The sequence below is a fragment of the Trachurus trachurus genome, assembly GCF_905171665.1.
Source record: "Trachurus trachurus genome assembly, chromosome: 11".
NCBI lineage: Eukaryota > Metazoa > Chordata > Actinopteri > Carangiformes > Carangidae > Trachurus > Trachurus trachurus.
In genome coordinates this window covers 26,129,111-26,145,285 of record NC_139904.1, presented here as the reverse complement: position 1 = coordinate 26,145,285, position 16,175 = coordinate 26,129,111, and the positions used below count along the sequence as shown (strand labels likewise).

The 16,175-nt window shown below is 41.6% G+C and overlaps 1 protein-coding gene across 1 annotated transcript in view; it reads right to left on the bottom strand.

The window, feature by feature from the left end:
* The window catches only part of adgrb2 (adhesion G protein-coupled receptor B2), a gene marked incomplete at its 5' end in the record, with an annotated part of 155,444 nt that overhangs the window by 31,808 nt on the left and 107,461 nt on the right, over window positions 1–16,175 (bottom strand). Inside the window, 5 exons of the mRNA XM_083981756.1 lie at window positions 2,671–2,769; window positions 5,227–5,312; window positions 9,428–9,494; window positions 11,008–11,077; window positions 15,578–15,728. Coding sequence (XP_083837882.1) covers window positions 2,671–2,769; window positions 5,227–5,312; window positions 9,428–9,494; window positions 11,008–11,077; window positions 15,578–15,728 — 473 coding nt within the window. The remainder of the gene's footprint in view (window positions 1–2,670; window positions 2,770–5,226; window positions 5,313–9,427; window positions 9,495–11,007; window positions 11,078–15,577; window positions 15,729–16,175) is intronic.

Sequence of the window (16,175 nt, the reverse complement as noted above, 5' to 3'; positions counted from 1 at the left end):
ACAGAAACACACACACACACACACACAGACACACATCAGTCACAGATTCAGTGGTGGGCAATCTGCCGCTGATTGGCACACTGAGGTTTCAGACTTAATATTCTAACTGAGAAGTGGAAGATGATGTGTAATCATGTAGATAGTTACAAGACAATTGCTCACAATTACATGGTTGATGCACACTAAGTGTCATGCTGGCGGACAGACAGTGAGACGATAGGAAGAGGCCCAAAAGAGAGAAGCGGGCGGGGGGGATGGGCTGGGGGTGGCAGGCCATTGACAAGTACTGACACGGGGGGGGGGGGGGGGGGGGGGGGTTCTGTGTGTGTGTGCAACTGTGTCTATGACTCTTCAGAGTCAGACACCAATTTAAAATGTTCATGCTGTTTGAGCACATATTCATGGTTTCATAACCGTCAGTGTGACAGACAGACAGAGAGCTCCATGTAGCTTCCCTGAGATTCAGCATGTGCATGTCCCTGAAGAGGTGCATGGCCACGGGCGATGAATAAAAGAGAATAAGGAGCGATAAAACCAAAGCTGCACTGTCGTCTCATTAATTTGTAAAGTTTCCAGCTGTTGTGGACTGTGATGTTAACCACACAATATGGTTGAGTAAAGTAAGAGAAGCAACCTACTTTCTATCTCTAACACTGTAAGTGCACCTCATTGTAAATAAAGTGTTTTTTAATGGGTCTATTCCAAAGAACCACAAAGTAATTTTGAAGTGAGGAAATGCGTGGAACTGTTTCATCACAATTTTCAAATAAATACCTAGGCAGAAAATAGACCAAGCTTCCTGTATGGTAATGCAACACAGAATGGTTGAATAGGTTGGTGTGTTAAAAATGCTATAACACAGACTATATGATCTACAGTATGTAATAATAATATGATATAGCACAGACTGTGTGCTTGGTTATTGCTTTATACTGAGAATTTCTGCAAATACATTATTTCCAGTGCCTTCCCAGCTGAACTACGATACGCAAGCGGCAAGAAAAAGTGCAGTGAATAGACGTGATCACATCTAATAACAGACTCTATGTATTCAGCAGATCAGCAAGCCAGAATGGAGATCAGCAGAGCTTGAACAAAAAAAAAGTCTGATGGCCCTATGTGCTCCCAGTGACATAAAAAACTAAACATGTTCCTTCAAAGAGGCAATCTCCTCCCATTACATCAACACAACTAAGAACAGAGCTTTGCTTTAAACAGAGTGCTTTTCCAGAATAAACCCTGAGTCATAATGACAGATTTGTACAAGGGCAAAGTTAAATGTACACTGGATTGTTTGCAACAGTAGAATGGGAGGAGGGTCTTTAATTCAAGAAGTGGCCACAGTGCAATTGCACTGGGTAAGAAACAATGGTTATGAATCTCTTACTAACAAAATACTGTCTTAAAATATACAAATCTTTTTCTTGTTACAATATAGAAGTCGCTTCTCACACGAGATGGTGGTGAGATATTTTAAGTACAAAGTGTAGCGTTCTTGTATAGCACCGCTAGAAGTCGTGTATGGGAAATGCGTACATACTTCTTTACATCTGCCTCCACTTCAGTGTGTTTTCAACAATCATGTTCAGGGTGGTTCTACTTTGTTTTGAATCCTGAACGACATCTTATAGCAGCTATGTGAGTCTATGCTATGTCTGAGAGTCTTGCTGCAGTGTTTGAAAAAAAAGAAGTTAAAAGCCTATTCGGAGATGCTGTATTTTACAGGTCCCATATTTTCCAGCTAATCTTTCTGGAAACTTTCCTCTTAACTGTTATGTAGTTGTAGATTAAAATGAGGCAACTTATTACTAATTACTGTATAAGGGGAATGTAGAGAGTGTTAGGTGGAGCATGTATTAGGTAGCTGCTTTTTACTGTATATTCACATTTAGGAAAATAAACAAACACAGCATTATGTAGTAAATGGAAAAACAGAAGAGCCAAAGTATTCTGACTTTTAGTCTCTAGCGTGGGACTAAATACACTCCTAATGTGGAACTATAAATGTCCCACACACAATGCATTTTTGTTAACAGACTGTGTGGCACTCTTCCAGGTCCATTGGTTTATAGAACAGGTGGAGTATCCCTTTACAAAACATGGCACACTGTGACACATGCAGCTATGTGATGTCACTTTGTTACTTTTGCCTTAATCTAATGTTGAACTCAGATTTGATGTGATATTGTGAGCACCTGTTTGAAGTGATAAAGTTAATATAAGCAGAGCCTGGAAGCTGAGACATTTACAGTAATGTGTTCCACACCAACACAGTTTGCATAATTAAGAACCTTCCTGACACTGCGCTGGACTGAAGCGCTAAGCCTCTAAAACGCTGCACTATATACAAGTTTAAACAAGCTCTAAAAATGATTCATAAATACTGTTTGACGCAGGTCAGGTTTGTTCTGTGTGACCTGAGCAAAATCCTCTGCATCAAAACATACTCTCATTAAACAGTGGTGGGTTGCAGTGCAGGTGTTTTTCTCTTCATTGGTTTGTTTTCTTGTTATCCAGACAAGTCTGAATGTCATCCTGCATCATTACCGACAACCACAGACTCGGAGGATGGAGGAAAGAGAGATAGAGAGAGAGAGGGGGGAAGATGGAGAGAGGATGACGAAGAGGGAGAGATAGAGAGAAGAGATAGAAAGATGAAGATGGACTAACATGGCGCTGCTGGCAGTCGAGCTGGACAGAGCGGTGCTCGAGATCACGCCACACTTGGAGCATTTCAGGAGCAGTCGGCTACGCGCCTCCGCTGGGACACTTTAGGACATGTGCAAACACACATAGACACACATAAACGGACACACACACACAAACACACATACACAAAATCATGTGGGTGGGTGGGTGGGTGGGAGTGTGGTGGGGATGGGGGTGTGTGGGAATACAAGTCCCAGTGATGACAAGAGGTGAGTGTGCAGGTGTCAAGAGTTGCAAAAGAACCAAAAGTGGGGGAAAAAAAGAAAGAGAGAAAAAGTGGACACAACAAAGAGAGGGAAGGGGGGGAGAAAAAAAGGGGGAGGGGGAGGGAGAAAAGAAAGACAGGCAAATTAAAACCAGATCATGAAAAAGTAGCAGCAATGAAAAACAGTCAGAATACAAAGATTGATTCAAAGCAAGTAGAGAAGAACGTGAGACAGACATTGCAATGTTACAGCAGAGCCATGTGGACCAACAGATTTACAATGACATAGACAGGAAATACACACAAGCAGTTTCTTCCACTGCCAGTGGGTAAGTGTGTGTGTGTGAAAGAGAGGGGGGGAGGGGGGTTATCTATCTGTACATGTGACTGTGCACAATGAAGCTTTACTGGGGTGTGTGGGGAGAAAAAGACTCCTTTGGTTGTTTACTTACAGTTGACTAGTCAGATGGAGAGAACTGTGTGTGTGCGCGCATATGTTTGTGTGCATATGTATACAGTATATTGCGAGTGGAGAATGATGAGTCCACGCAAAGTTATGCTACATTAGCGCCCCATCACAGCTCATTGCCTTGGTGCCAGCCACATCCCCACGGCTTCATAAGGAAATACATTATGCTAATGACAGCCTGTCCTGTTAGCAACACGACCAAATACTGTGTGTGGGAGCACTTAGATACACGTGGGAGTGTGTGCGCGTGTGCGTTAGGGATTCTGGTTCACACTCCAAAACAGTAGTGGCGTTAATGCACCTTAACATTGGTGCGCCCGTCATAAATGCCAAAGAACAGGAAGAAGAAGAAGCACAACACGAGTAGCGTGCCAAACACGAGCAGGCAGCACCGCCAGCTGCCGCCACGGGAGTCACCCTGTTTCATTTGTGTCTAGTTCACAGTTCACTGGTTTAGGATTTAGGAAGAAACAGCAACTCCCTGCATGCATTGCATTACAGTAGACAGGAAGTGCTCACCGATACTTCAAGGGTCACCATTCAACAACTTAGCATTTTTCTCATAGACAATAATGGGAAAAGAAGCAGCTATAAAACGGTGGATAGGTTTTTTTGAGTGTCACAACCCCCGCGAAACGACTCGTTTCACTACCAGAATTTGATCCATTCAGTCCGATTACGTTTGGAAAGTCTAGAAGAGCCGCACGATTAAATTATTTTATTCCTGTTCTAGTTAGCCCAGAGCTAAAGCGGAAGTTAGCCGGCCAGCTCGGTGTAGCACTAGCTTGAATACAAATATAGAGCACTGGCTGTACACCCCTAGTGTGCGTGCGTGTTTTCATCTATGCACACACTTCCGAGAACCTGAGTGGAAAAGTGCCTAATACTTGGATAACACCAATGATCTTTCCTGTGACAAAGAAGGGCACGCTTGTTTGTGTAGGTGTGTTTGTACACATTAGCTACTTTAATCTCTGTTGCATCACTAGGTAACAAAATCCAATCAACCAAGCGTCAATCCGTACTGTTAACTCTTGCAGCTATACACGGATGATCAATTTCAATTTGTGCTAGAGATAGATACTGGAAGAAATATAATGAGAGAGAGAAAATATGTAAGAGAGAGAGAGAGAGAAACAAACAACTGAATCAATAGGTATGGAAATGAAAAGATGGATCAGGCTGCAAGAAGAGGGAATCTCCACGTTTAGGATTAGTAAGGATGATTAACTGCCAACTGCCTCAATAGAGGTTATGCTGTAGGTGGGTGCATATGCATACATGTCATAAATGTATGCATATCATGCGTGCGCAGCGCATGTTTGTCTGAATCGCATCGGATTTCAATAGTGCATAGTGGTTTGATCCGCATAATCCTGGTGTTTACAGTATATAATTAGGTTTCCATCTGCAATTGATTTTGACATCCACAATATCCAAGTATGTCACATAACACTGAGAGAATTGGATGGAAACCATACTGTATGTATGTGGAAGTGATGGTGAAATTCAGATAGATTTCACAGAGCAACAGAACAGAACAGATGTCTTGTCATTACGTTGCCAAATTGGATCTTCTTTCTTTTTTTTTCTTACTGGAGGCACAGGTGTACAAGTTGGTGTGTGTGTGTGTGTGTGTGCAGAGACCCTTGAATGCAGTTTGAAGTAGTTGCCATGAAAATGCTGCCCCCGCTCCCCCCACCTCCCTCTGAGTGTGTGTCTGACAGACGGTAAAATTTAACCAATGCAGCAAATTTGTAGTCAAGTTGTGCACTAGTGTGTGTTTCAAGGGAGTTAATGTGCTGTGTCTGTGAGGTGCAATGCGTTTAGGAAGCAAACTTACCCCGCTCGCTGCTTTTTAGACTTGTCTGAGATGCCGTCTCGAGACATCAGCTTGTTAAACACCACAATTCCAATGAGCATATTCACCTGAGAGAGACAGAGAGGAGAGTTTGATAAGGATTTCTGTCATAGATGGGCTGCCAGCAGGGATTCCTCTCGTGCACTGGAGCAGCCTGTTCTCTATTTCTTTCTCAAGGTTTCAGTGGAGTGAAGATGACTTTTTAATTGTCCCACATACGAGCGACTGAAAGTGACTGTGCTTTTACTGTGATGGCTCCAAGGCTGACTTATTTTTCCATTCATTTTACTGTCTCTTCACACACAGAAAATGGCAAATGGATTTCAGAGCAACTTTGAAAAACCGCTGTAATGAAGAAACTATTGGTTAAAGTCTCTACAGACAAAGTTGGACATAAAAACCTCAAACTCACACTGTGCACATTCATAATGCTACTTAAACTGTTCTTAAATTAAACCAACATTGTCAGGACATATAAAAGCATTTTAATTGATTTAATCATTACTTATTTTAAAGAGCTGACTCGGTCTAACCAGATAATTCATACATTAATTCTCCTTTTATAAGCATTTGAACCGTTATGTAAATGTCACTGGTGCTTAAAGTGCACGCACAGGAACAGAGACACAAATCCTTTATGGTAGAATACAGTTAAAATCTTCTTGTTCACCAACAAAAGCCAAATTAAACCAATAAATTACACAAATGTATCTATCTACTACTGTATCTATCAGTAACACTGATACCATATAGACTGACCTGGGTGCAATGCTGTTGTGTAATGTACGTCTTTTAATCTGCTATAATTACTTATGTGCTGTGCTTTAAATTGTTTTATTGGTTTTATGGTTTTATTTCAATGCACTTTATTTTTATTGTTTTTATTCTGTTTTGTTTTATGTAGATTTTATGTCCTATGCCAATTGTATATTTTATGTTTAATTTTGTACAGCATTTTGGACCACTGGGTTTTTAAAGTGCTTCATAAATAAAGTTAGTATGGTTTGGTTTGGTAAATATCATTTTGCTATTTCTTGTGTGTTACTACCGTCTCTCGGTCGGGATAAAGCTGGGACAATTGGCAGGAAGGTGCATCACATCATCCATGTGTCCACTTGTGTCAAGTCAATTTCAGCCAACACCAGCTCCACTCCCATCATGACAGTCAGTTTCCCTCTGACAACTGACCATGACTTTGACATGAGCGGCTGTCAGGCGGCCGTACAGGGTCAGAGCTATTACTGTCCATGAGTAGTTGGGAACTCTGCTTTTAAGTACCGGTAAGTGCTCAAAAAGGCACTAACTACAGCAGTCTATATACAGTATAGTGATTAATATCACTCTAAGCAGAGATATTGTAGTGACAACATTGAGAGAAAAAAAAAACACTGGCTATCTCTCATTCCAGCTTCTCTTACTAATGAGAAGCCCATAGCTAAGCTCACCAAACATCTGGCAGTAGTGACCGAGTGATACAGATTCTGTTAGACACACACACACAGAGATCTGAGCCAAGGCTTCACACATGTAGACCTCCTCTACTCTGAAATCCTGCCCATCTGGGAGATTTTCTATGCTGGCGACTGGCGATTTTTTTATAATCCTGATTTCCAATATTTCCTTCTACTATTTCTTCCTCCCTCTGTTTTACCATCCATCTGCTCGTGTACTTCTGATTTAAAAAAAAAATGACACAGGCACTCCAGTGCATATCCTATATCCTATACTGTGTATGCATTGCCTTCCTCCTTATCAAAGTCCTAAAGTGAATGTCTGCTTGGATTCCCTCCTTCATCTGTCACCAGCAGCAGCTTCTGCCGGGGCAGAAAAATCTTATTCTAGAAATCCTGAGGAAAGAGCTGAGTAGATGAGCAGTTCAGGTCTGACTTTCATGTGGTCAGTTGAATTTCCAGTTTTTGCAGCTTCTGCAGAAGCCAGATTTTTCTTTTTTTTTCTTTTTTTTTTTTTACTTGAAGCCTATTTCTTTGCTGCATCTACGGTATATGGTACATCTGGCAGCTTTTACAATTTGTGAAAAAAAAAAAAAAACCTCTCCCTCTCTGATCTCTTCCCCTCTCCTGTGTGTTGCCGCTGACAACCACCTATGATGTGCCAGATTGCGAGAGCACTATTGTCATGCCAGTCATGTCTGGCCGCAGCTCTGTGAGTCAGCATCATCCCGCTCTGCTATTTGCCCAAGGCCAGGTTCATTAATTAGAGAAGAGTCCTGTGGGAAGGTCTGTGTTTCTCTGCCCGACGTCCCACTCTCATTACAGCTGTTTGTTAGAGTGGGGCCACAGCAACAACACCAGGGGCCTGGGGACCAACACACATCGACATTGTGGAGGCAGAGATGAAGGAAAGTTGGCAATGTACCAACAGACACCAGACACTGATAAACAACTTACAAGGATGACTGTCCTTTGATTTTACATGACGGCTGCTGCCTTTGACTTTCTACAAATAAAAGGGGCCAAATGCCTCACGTTCATTTGATTTTGATTTTTTAATTTCCCCCTCGTGAATTTAAGCATATTGCGTTTATTTAGACAAAGACTGTGTACTTTCACACAGAATTGTGACTAAATGTGGGTTTTTATACAGCATGTTCTGACTGTGTACCCTATAAATAACAGTGGTATTAGAAGTCACTTTATTTTCATGTTCATGAATAGGGATGCCACGATTACTTGTTTTCGCAATTAATCGTGGTATTAAACGCCACAATTAATTAATCTTAAAGATTCCTTAATACTGTTACTCTCCAAAAATGTCAGAACCATATCGGCAGATGTGGCACCAAAATAAAGGTAAACACTTCCATTTAATAACGTAACATTTAATTGGTAGGAATTTAAAGCAGAAGTAAGCGGAATGTTTGTGTTAATATAAGTCTTAAATAGTTATATCTTCTGACAGCAATCACTTATATAGAGTGTTTGGTCTGAAACACGGGTCTGTCAGTCACTCTGCTCTGCTGTAAGCCGAGGAGAAAACTTTCCTTGTATCCTACAACCTTCATCCAATGAGGAGAGAGAACGGCATAAAGGGGCGGTCCTCTCTGTGTGTGCAGCCAAGGGATGCGCGTGAATGTGGTGACGTAGGGACGAGGACCAATAGATCCATGACCAGGGTGGGGACTGCTAACTCCATCGGCTGACAAGAAGTTAGCCAAAACGACCGGCTCGCTTACTTCTGCTTTAAATGTTATTGTGTCATTTGTAATTTAATAAAAGCAAACAAAAAACTATTAAAATATATGTAAACATTTGGCTTAGATAACAATTTATGACCTGAATATTTCAAACCTGTGATGCTGTACATTCATGTCTGACCATACTGTAACGGTGCAAACAACCCTCAACAAAACAACGACAACAAAAGAGAATTCTAACACATGAATGGCCATACTAGTGCAGCAACAGTAACAACAGCAGTGGCAGCAATTACCAAACTGTATCTTAGTACCCCATCCAGACTTATTAAGCTTAGTGGTGGAAATATTCACCCAGGGATTCATTTAGGAGAGATTTAACTAGAAACACACACACACACACACACACACACACACACACTGCAGCCACACAACAACAGATGATTAAAACACCACTGAGATGCAATCAATGCGCTCAATTCTGCTGTAGTACAATATATTTACTTGGTCCTAAAAATGCGTTTGGCGAAATCAAAGGACAGATTATTTTGAGTGTGGCGCCCACTGTGAGTCACATATTTATATCTAAAAAGTTGTTTTTGCCTCTAATACACTGGGTACAGTGACTCATACTTTTAAAAGTACACATGAGTGAGAGATTTAGCTGCTGGGCTAGAATTCAGTCCAGCTCTGTGCTGCTGCTGCTGGGACATTCTCATCTGCTGGAAGATATTTTTGTTTCTCCGGGCTGACATTTTCAAACTGGATCAGAGTGCTCAGGTCATCATCTTGTCATGTACACCCCGGTGTATGTACAGTATGCTCGCATGTGCATGTGTGTGGGAGTGCAGGGAAAAGAAAACACTGAGAGGTCAACAGGCAGCTGTTTTAAAACTCCTACTATGAAAGGGTAACCAAGCAAAAAATGTTTTTTGGATTACACCATTGTGACTGGTGATAAGGGGAGGCTGGTTTATATGAGAGTGAGAGACTCTTGTTGTGATTAGAGAGTATGTTGGACAGACTCACCAGTACAATGACAGCAGCAGGCCCAACAAAGGCATAAAGCAGACCGCCCTCCAAGGATAACCAGCAGCTAGGGGAAAAAAAAGAAAAAAGAACAGAGAAGCGGTTCAGTGAGAAAAAAATTGCAAAAAAAAAAACTGCAAATCACAGACCTAGTGGTGTGTGAAATATCACTTCACCACATTCAGGTCTCACATCTCACTTGCTGTGAGTGCTTAGTGAGTACTAATTAAATATCACATTTACTTGAATAGCCTCAGTGAGGGATGAAGCAGTCGTTTCTATGGGTAGGTAAGTTTTCTGTAAATGTTGCCCTCAGTGATGAGGAAATGTATTACCTAAAACATATCCTCAAACTGTGAACACGGTCTCGTGAATTTTCATTTAGAGTGAAAGCTATTGAGACTTAATGAGTTTATATGTCCTCCAGTGATGTCATCAGAGCATATTGAAACCCCTCTGTTTTCCTAATTGGAGCTCAATAAAGACGCAAAAGATGAAAAACACACAACTCAAAAGCCTAAGTGCAGTCTTCATATTAATGAGATGTTACGTGAAGGAAGAAAGAGGGAACGTGTCTGTAAGCATCTTTTAAGAAGTGCTTTCATTCAGTCAATTACACCATCGACCAGGTGTGTTCCTCTCAGAACATGAAACATGAGACTAGGACATTAAAGACATCTATCATCTCAATGATTTGACTGATGGAGCTCTGTGTAAACACGTGAGCTTCTCTCTAAATAGTGCTGGTTATCTCCTGTGTAAGATTTATGCATTTTTGTTTTTGTCCCTGTGTTTCACACTGGTTTAGAGTGGGTGTTTATTTGTGATGTGGTATTTGGAAAAACTGTGATATCAGATATCTCAGTGTTCCAATTAGTGTTTAGCAGCAGTGAATGAGGAACAACAGAGAATTCTATAGGGGTGACTAATTCTATCAAACCACACCCACTCCGATGAAGCATATTGAGCTGTTGATGAATAAATGATACTCAATAATGTTTTTTCTACTTGAAATCATGTACTTGACATGATTATGTGAATTTACAGAGAAAAGCTCGAAAATGATTTTCAGCCTTGTTCCAGAGACTCCAGTATCAGTTTCTCAAGTAGAATCTCAACAGCCCCTCTTTCAACTGGAATCAATAACACTGTCTTGTGACCATTAAATGAGGGTGAACTAAATGTGTTCTGCTTTTTGTTCAGTGCATGCTGGGGCAGACTTTAGTCTCTGTGTGACACATAATGGGAATAAGTGGCCATTGAAATTTGATGGAGGAAAAAGTGACCGTTACGTTGATATGTTTTAAAAAAAAGTGACATTGGGTTGTTTATAGTAGATTCAGGTTCTGTAGCAGACATGGGCTGACTCCACTGAATTAATGACCACCCTCACCACCTAACTTATTTAATAAAATTGACCGTAGCCTGAAAATAAAAGGAAGGGAAAGGCAGATCTACTGTTTCAAACAGCACAGGGAAACTCTGGCATGCTTTTAGTAGTCAGCGGTCATGGTAGTGCAGTGGCGCTGTGCCTCCAGCCCACCCAAACACAAATCAGAGGTTAGCAGTATAGTACTCACTAGCTGGCTGTGCCGTAACCTCTTGCCCTGGTGAAACCCACCGACACTGCTACGACGAGGGCTGGAAGACCTGCAGATGAGCAGAGAGAAGAAGATCAAAAGAGGGCGAGACAAAGGATTAAAGGGAGCCTTAATGGGGCACGAGGAAGCATGACGGCCAAATAAGATTCTCTGGTGAGAACGACTCCATACGGCTCTTTCCATTCAAATGCAAAGCAGCCATGCAATAACGCGTAAGATATGCATATGTGACTGAAACTGGCTGAGTGCTCTGCAGGTGGCCCATGTGCTCTGCATGTGTTTGCTTACACCATCATCAGACATCAGATCTGAGGGACTGAAGCTCTGTAGCATGTCTGGACATGATAATTACACTGACATCTTGTGTACACTGATCCTGCCATGGATGACCTATACATGCCACGGGGGGCAACCGCCATTCTGACATCCCACCAGTCCAACATTGGCCTCTAATTGTCTAAGGCAACACTTAATTTTCTATCAAATGTCCCGTCATTCCGACAATTTTTGATTCCTATGGTCGGAATGACGGTATTTTTTTTCTTTTTTTAAACATCCTGCCTTTCCGACAGTTCCTTTGTATTTTTTTCCCAAAAGATTTTGCACTGGTTGGGTTTAGGCAATGATGAAAGGAATTGGTTAAGTTTAGTAAAAAAGACCAGGTAGAGGCTAGACAGGCAGACTAGTCCCTGTCTGTGCTCTGCTGCGTAATTACACACAACCATGTGGGTATTCCTCTATCAGCAGGGAGTCACCTGTTGAGTAACGCACATTTCCTTATATTGAAAGCCTTGTCGGAATGGTGGGACGTTCATATGTCGGAATAGTGGTATGTTGGAATGGTGGGATGTCTAAACGGTGGGATGTCGGAGTGGTAGGATGTCGGAATATTAACAGCATGTAACCCTGACATCTTGTGTCCACTGATCCTGCCATGGATGACCTATACATGCCACATGCCCCGTATGTGTGGGCGTGTGCCTATCACTGTGAGCATGTGAGGCTGAGAGTTTATAAAAATGTGAGATATAGCTTGGAGTGGTCAATAAGTCACACATTAATTAGCTAAATCAACAAAATATGTGTGCGAGTACATGTGGGTGCGTGTGTGTGTGTGTGTGTGTGTAAATGAGAGTGAAAGAGAGTGTCACAGAGCGCGTGCCAGGAAAAGAAGGAAATATGCCGGGCCCATAATGAGCTTGGCTCTGAAATATTCATGTAATTAACAAAGCTGTGATTATGGTTGCAAATGAAAAGCAATTAGAAAAAGTCACATTAACATTAACAAATAAGATGGTGGGAAGCCAGACTGGTCCGCTAACTAGCATGCACAAAGTTTCAATTAGACAACAACAGCATCAATCTTGCATTTACCAATATATAATACATAAACACTCATCTATATGAGGCACACACACACACACACACATAGACTGTAATGCTAATCTAACACAGGTCCAGCTACACCCCAAATCTCCTGTTTCCATGGCAACTGATTTCAATCACATAATTTAGGAGAGAAAATTGCGAAATGGACGCGAGGAGGATAAGCTGTTTGATCCTCTCCACTCTGCTTGACTGCTTCATGCATGTCATGAGCATTTGTAAGTTTATCTACTAATTCTATAGCTGCTGAGAGTTCACACACACACACACATGCAGGACACACACACACACACACACACACACACACATAGACAGTCAGTATCTCTCTTTATCTGTGACTGTACAACATCTATACATTCTCCCTGCTCTGTATCAGTTAAGGGCATCAGTGACTTGGCAGATTAGACTGGTGGGATCAATAGCGAGTGAAATGAACAGACGGTGTGTGTGTGTGTGTGTGTAGTGATGCTGGTTGCAGTTGTAATTTCTAGGGCTATCTCAAAGCATCTTGCCAGTGCTGTGCAGATGTTATCATATGTTTTGATTATCCCCTAACATCCCCAGTGCCTGTTGCATCACGCTATAGTACACTGAAAGGACGGCATAATAGAGTGACATGGAGGCTGAATGGCACAGAGGAGAATATTACCTGTGCCACTTTGGCTGTATTAGATAAATAAAATAACATTACAACTAAAATGAATGTCTATAAATTTAAATGGAAGCAGCAAATTCAGTATAACAGTATACAGCAAAGAAAATGGGAATGCAAATTAAGATTAAGAGGAATTATGCATCCGACAATTTTCGACACTACAACATAACACTGTTACAGTACATTTTCATATAAGATATGCCTGTCTTGCTGCCGTTTGTCATCAATTCCTGTCACACAACAGTGGTTCAATCTGCGCCCACTTCATGAAAGCGTCTTCATTTGCAATGCTGACAAATCCTCAGGCACACAAGGGCAGTTTACTTCCAACAGCAGAAACTTGTATATTATTACTATAGGAAGTGTTATAGCGGACGGACGGCACAGCAAATGCTGGTGAGTCTCTTTCACAATGCACTAACTACAGAAGTTTTCTGGCTAAAGTGTGTTACCCACATGTAGGCAAATCAAATCAGCAATGTACCATGCCAAGTACACAGCAGTAGATATTAACACTAATGAAGAATCCTGACAAACAAAATGCTCATATACATGCAGGCAGGCACACGCCAATGCACATTTGTGTAGAAAATTACAACTTATTGTGCTGCTATTTTCATCCTCAAATGAAGACTAAACAATGTAGTGATAATAGTATGATAAAATCTGTAAAACAGTTTCCTCACCTGCCCAAAATGCATTGATTTTGATGTTTAGCTGGCTGTGCTAATGAGCAGTGTCGCTTAGGCCTCCATGCCCAATTCCAATTTGTTGCCTTTTGTACACATCAGAAGTGACCCATATCTGATATCTACATTCACACCTGCTTTGCATTATTAGGTCACGTTATAATACAAATAATAATTATAAACAAAGGTGAGTCTGGTGCTCAGAGTTTTTATCCAACACATCACTGTTTACAAATTGAACATCTAGTCTGTCCTTACAAAATAAAGTTAGTGCCTGCGTGGAACGGACCAGCATGATTGTGTGGAGATGACAGTGACAGTGACAGTTGTACCAGAGGACAGGACAAAGCCTCTTGGGCACATGTGTACATTGTTTGTTTTTCCTCTCTTGATTTCTAATCGGCTCGGTTCAGTTTTTGCCTGTAGGCAAACGTGAAATCTGGTGTTTCTCTTGCGTGCTCTGCTCTCTCTTTCACACTCCCTCGCTTGCCCTCGTATCAATCCGCATATAAATGAATGTTACATGAAAACAAAAACTAGTGAGGAAAAAAAACAGACGCGCGGACACCACGAAAATGAGACACTGTAATAACTCCTGTGACAGCTGGCCAGCCAGTCACAGTCTACAGAGGTTCAGTGAAACGCGTGGGCACAGGAGTTAATATTATTGATAACGTAGGACACGCATTGCCAGGAAAGATCTGATCTGTCTGTTCAGACTATGACCTATTGGCAGATATCCGATTTGTATTATTCCCACATATGAATTTTTTTCCGTTTACACGTTCATGTTACAGATGATCTGATTTGTGCCACTTGAGAGGAGAAAATTGGAATTGGGCCACTTTAACCATGCAATGTTAAGACAGCCTTAGTGATGTATCGGTAATAACCTAAGCTAATGGGTAACTAATACTGCATGAAAAATAACATTACTGACTACAGGTTTCCACAGCCCAACTGGAAATTAGTCACAAAGCATCACCAAAAGATCTAATACAAGTAACAAAATCATGCTATCATATATTCAAGCTGCTCAAAGTTAATCTGAACCCTGGTTCAGAAAACTCTGGAGTGAATACAGTCTAGAGAGCACAGCTAGCTATGTGCACGGAGTAAATGTGTTTTCTTATTGCACAGCATGATGGCATGCAATATTTCCTTAGCTAACTCCATTATCGACCTACAACTCTAACATTAAAGCAGAAGTAAGCGGAATGTTTGTGTTAGTTATGTCTTCCGACAGCCATCACTTATATAGAGTGTTTGGTCTGAAACACGGGTCTGTCAGTCACTCTGCTCTGCTGTAAGCCGAGGAGAAAACTTTCCTTGTATCCTACAACCTTTATCCAATGAGGAGAGAGAACGGCATAAAAGGGCGGTCCTCTCTGTGTGTGCAGCCAAGGGATGCGCGTGAATGTGGTGACAGGTGATCTTGAGTTGTGTTGTACAAATATACTTTAATAAACTGCATGTCCTGTTAGTATGCCTCAGAGAGCTTTTTCCCCAGCTTGTTGAATGAAATAATGTATCATCCTCAGAACAACATGCCAGGGAGAGCAAAGGCACAGCACAAAGAAAACAGGAAGAAACACAATGGGCTAAGGATGTAAGTAGGCCCTGATCAAATATTTCACAAAGCCTCACAGATACATTTCCCTGTGCTATTTCCTGGTGTGTAAAGGCCTTATGCATGAGTATCTCACATAACTCCACATCAAATAACCCAAACTATCCCTCCAACACTGAAGCTGACTCCAAATCAGACGGCAAACTTCACACTGCCGTCATATTCATGGAGGTGCGTCTATATGCTCACCCCAGCCCAGGCACAGGAAACGCTTGCGAATCAGTCGAGACCTCATTTTGCCAATGACGGCCAGGTAGGACTGCCACGCCTCTGTCAGCACCCAGCAGAAGGACGCCAGGAAGAAGAAATGCAGGAAGGCAGCAGTCACGGTACAGAGGCCCTAAGGATGAAAAGAAAATCAGGGAGAGAAAGGGGTTAAAACAGCTGGAGACGTTTAACAAAAAAAAGTTTAAAAAGGAAAACTATTTTTATGGGAGGTGTCATTGTGAATCATCTCTTTGGACTAGTCAGCAGGGGAAATTGAAAACTCTGCAAAATAAAGAGGACAAAGAGGGAAAGGAGAGTTTGATATAGATCATACTGTGAAGAAGAATTGCAGTGGAACCTGGCCCCCTGTGTTGCTGATTTTGATCGATACTGACCATGCACTACTTAGTCAGAAAAAGTCAGTGCTTTGTGCCAAAAAATGTCGGCTTCCACTTTGAGGACTCCACTGAAAGAACCTTGTCTGCTGTTATGTTTGACACTCTCGTCTCTCGGCAATGGAGAAGGCCGAGTCTCCAACAGTATCACTGGAATCATAACAGTGCTGATGAAGTGGAAAGTA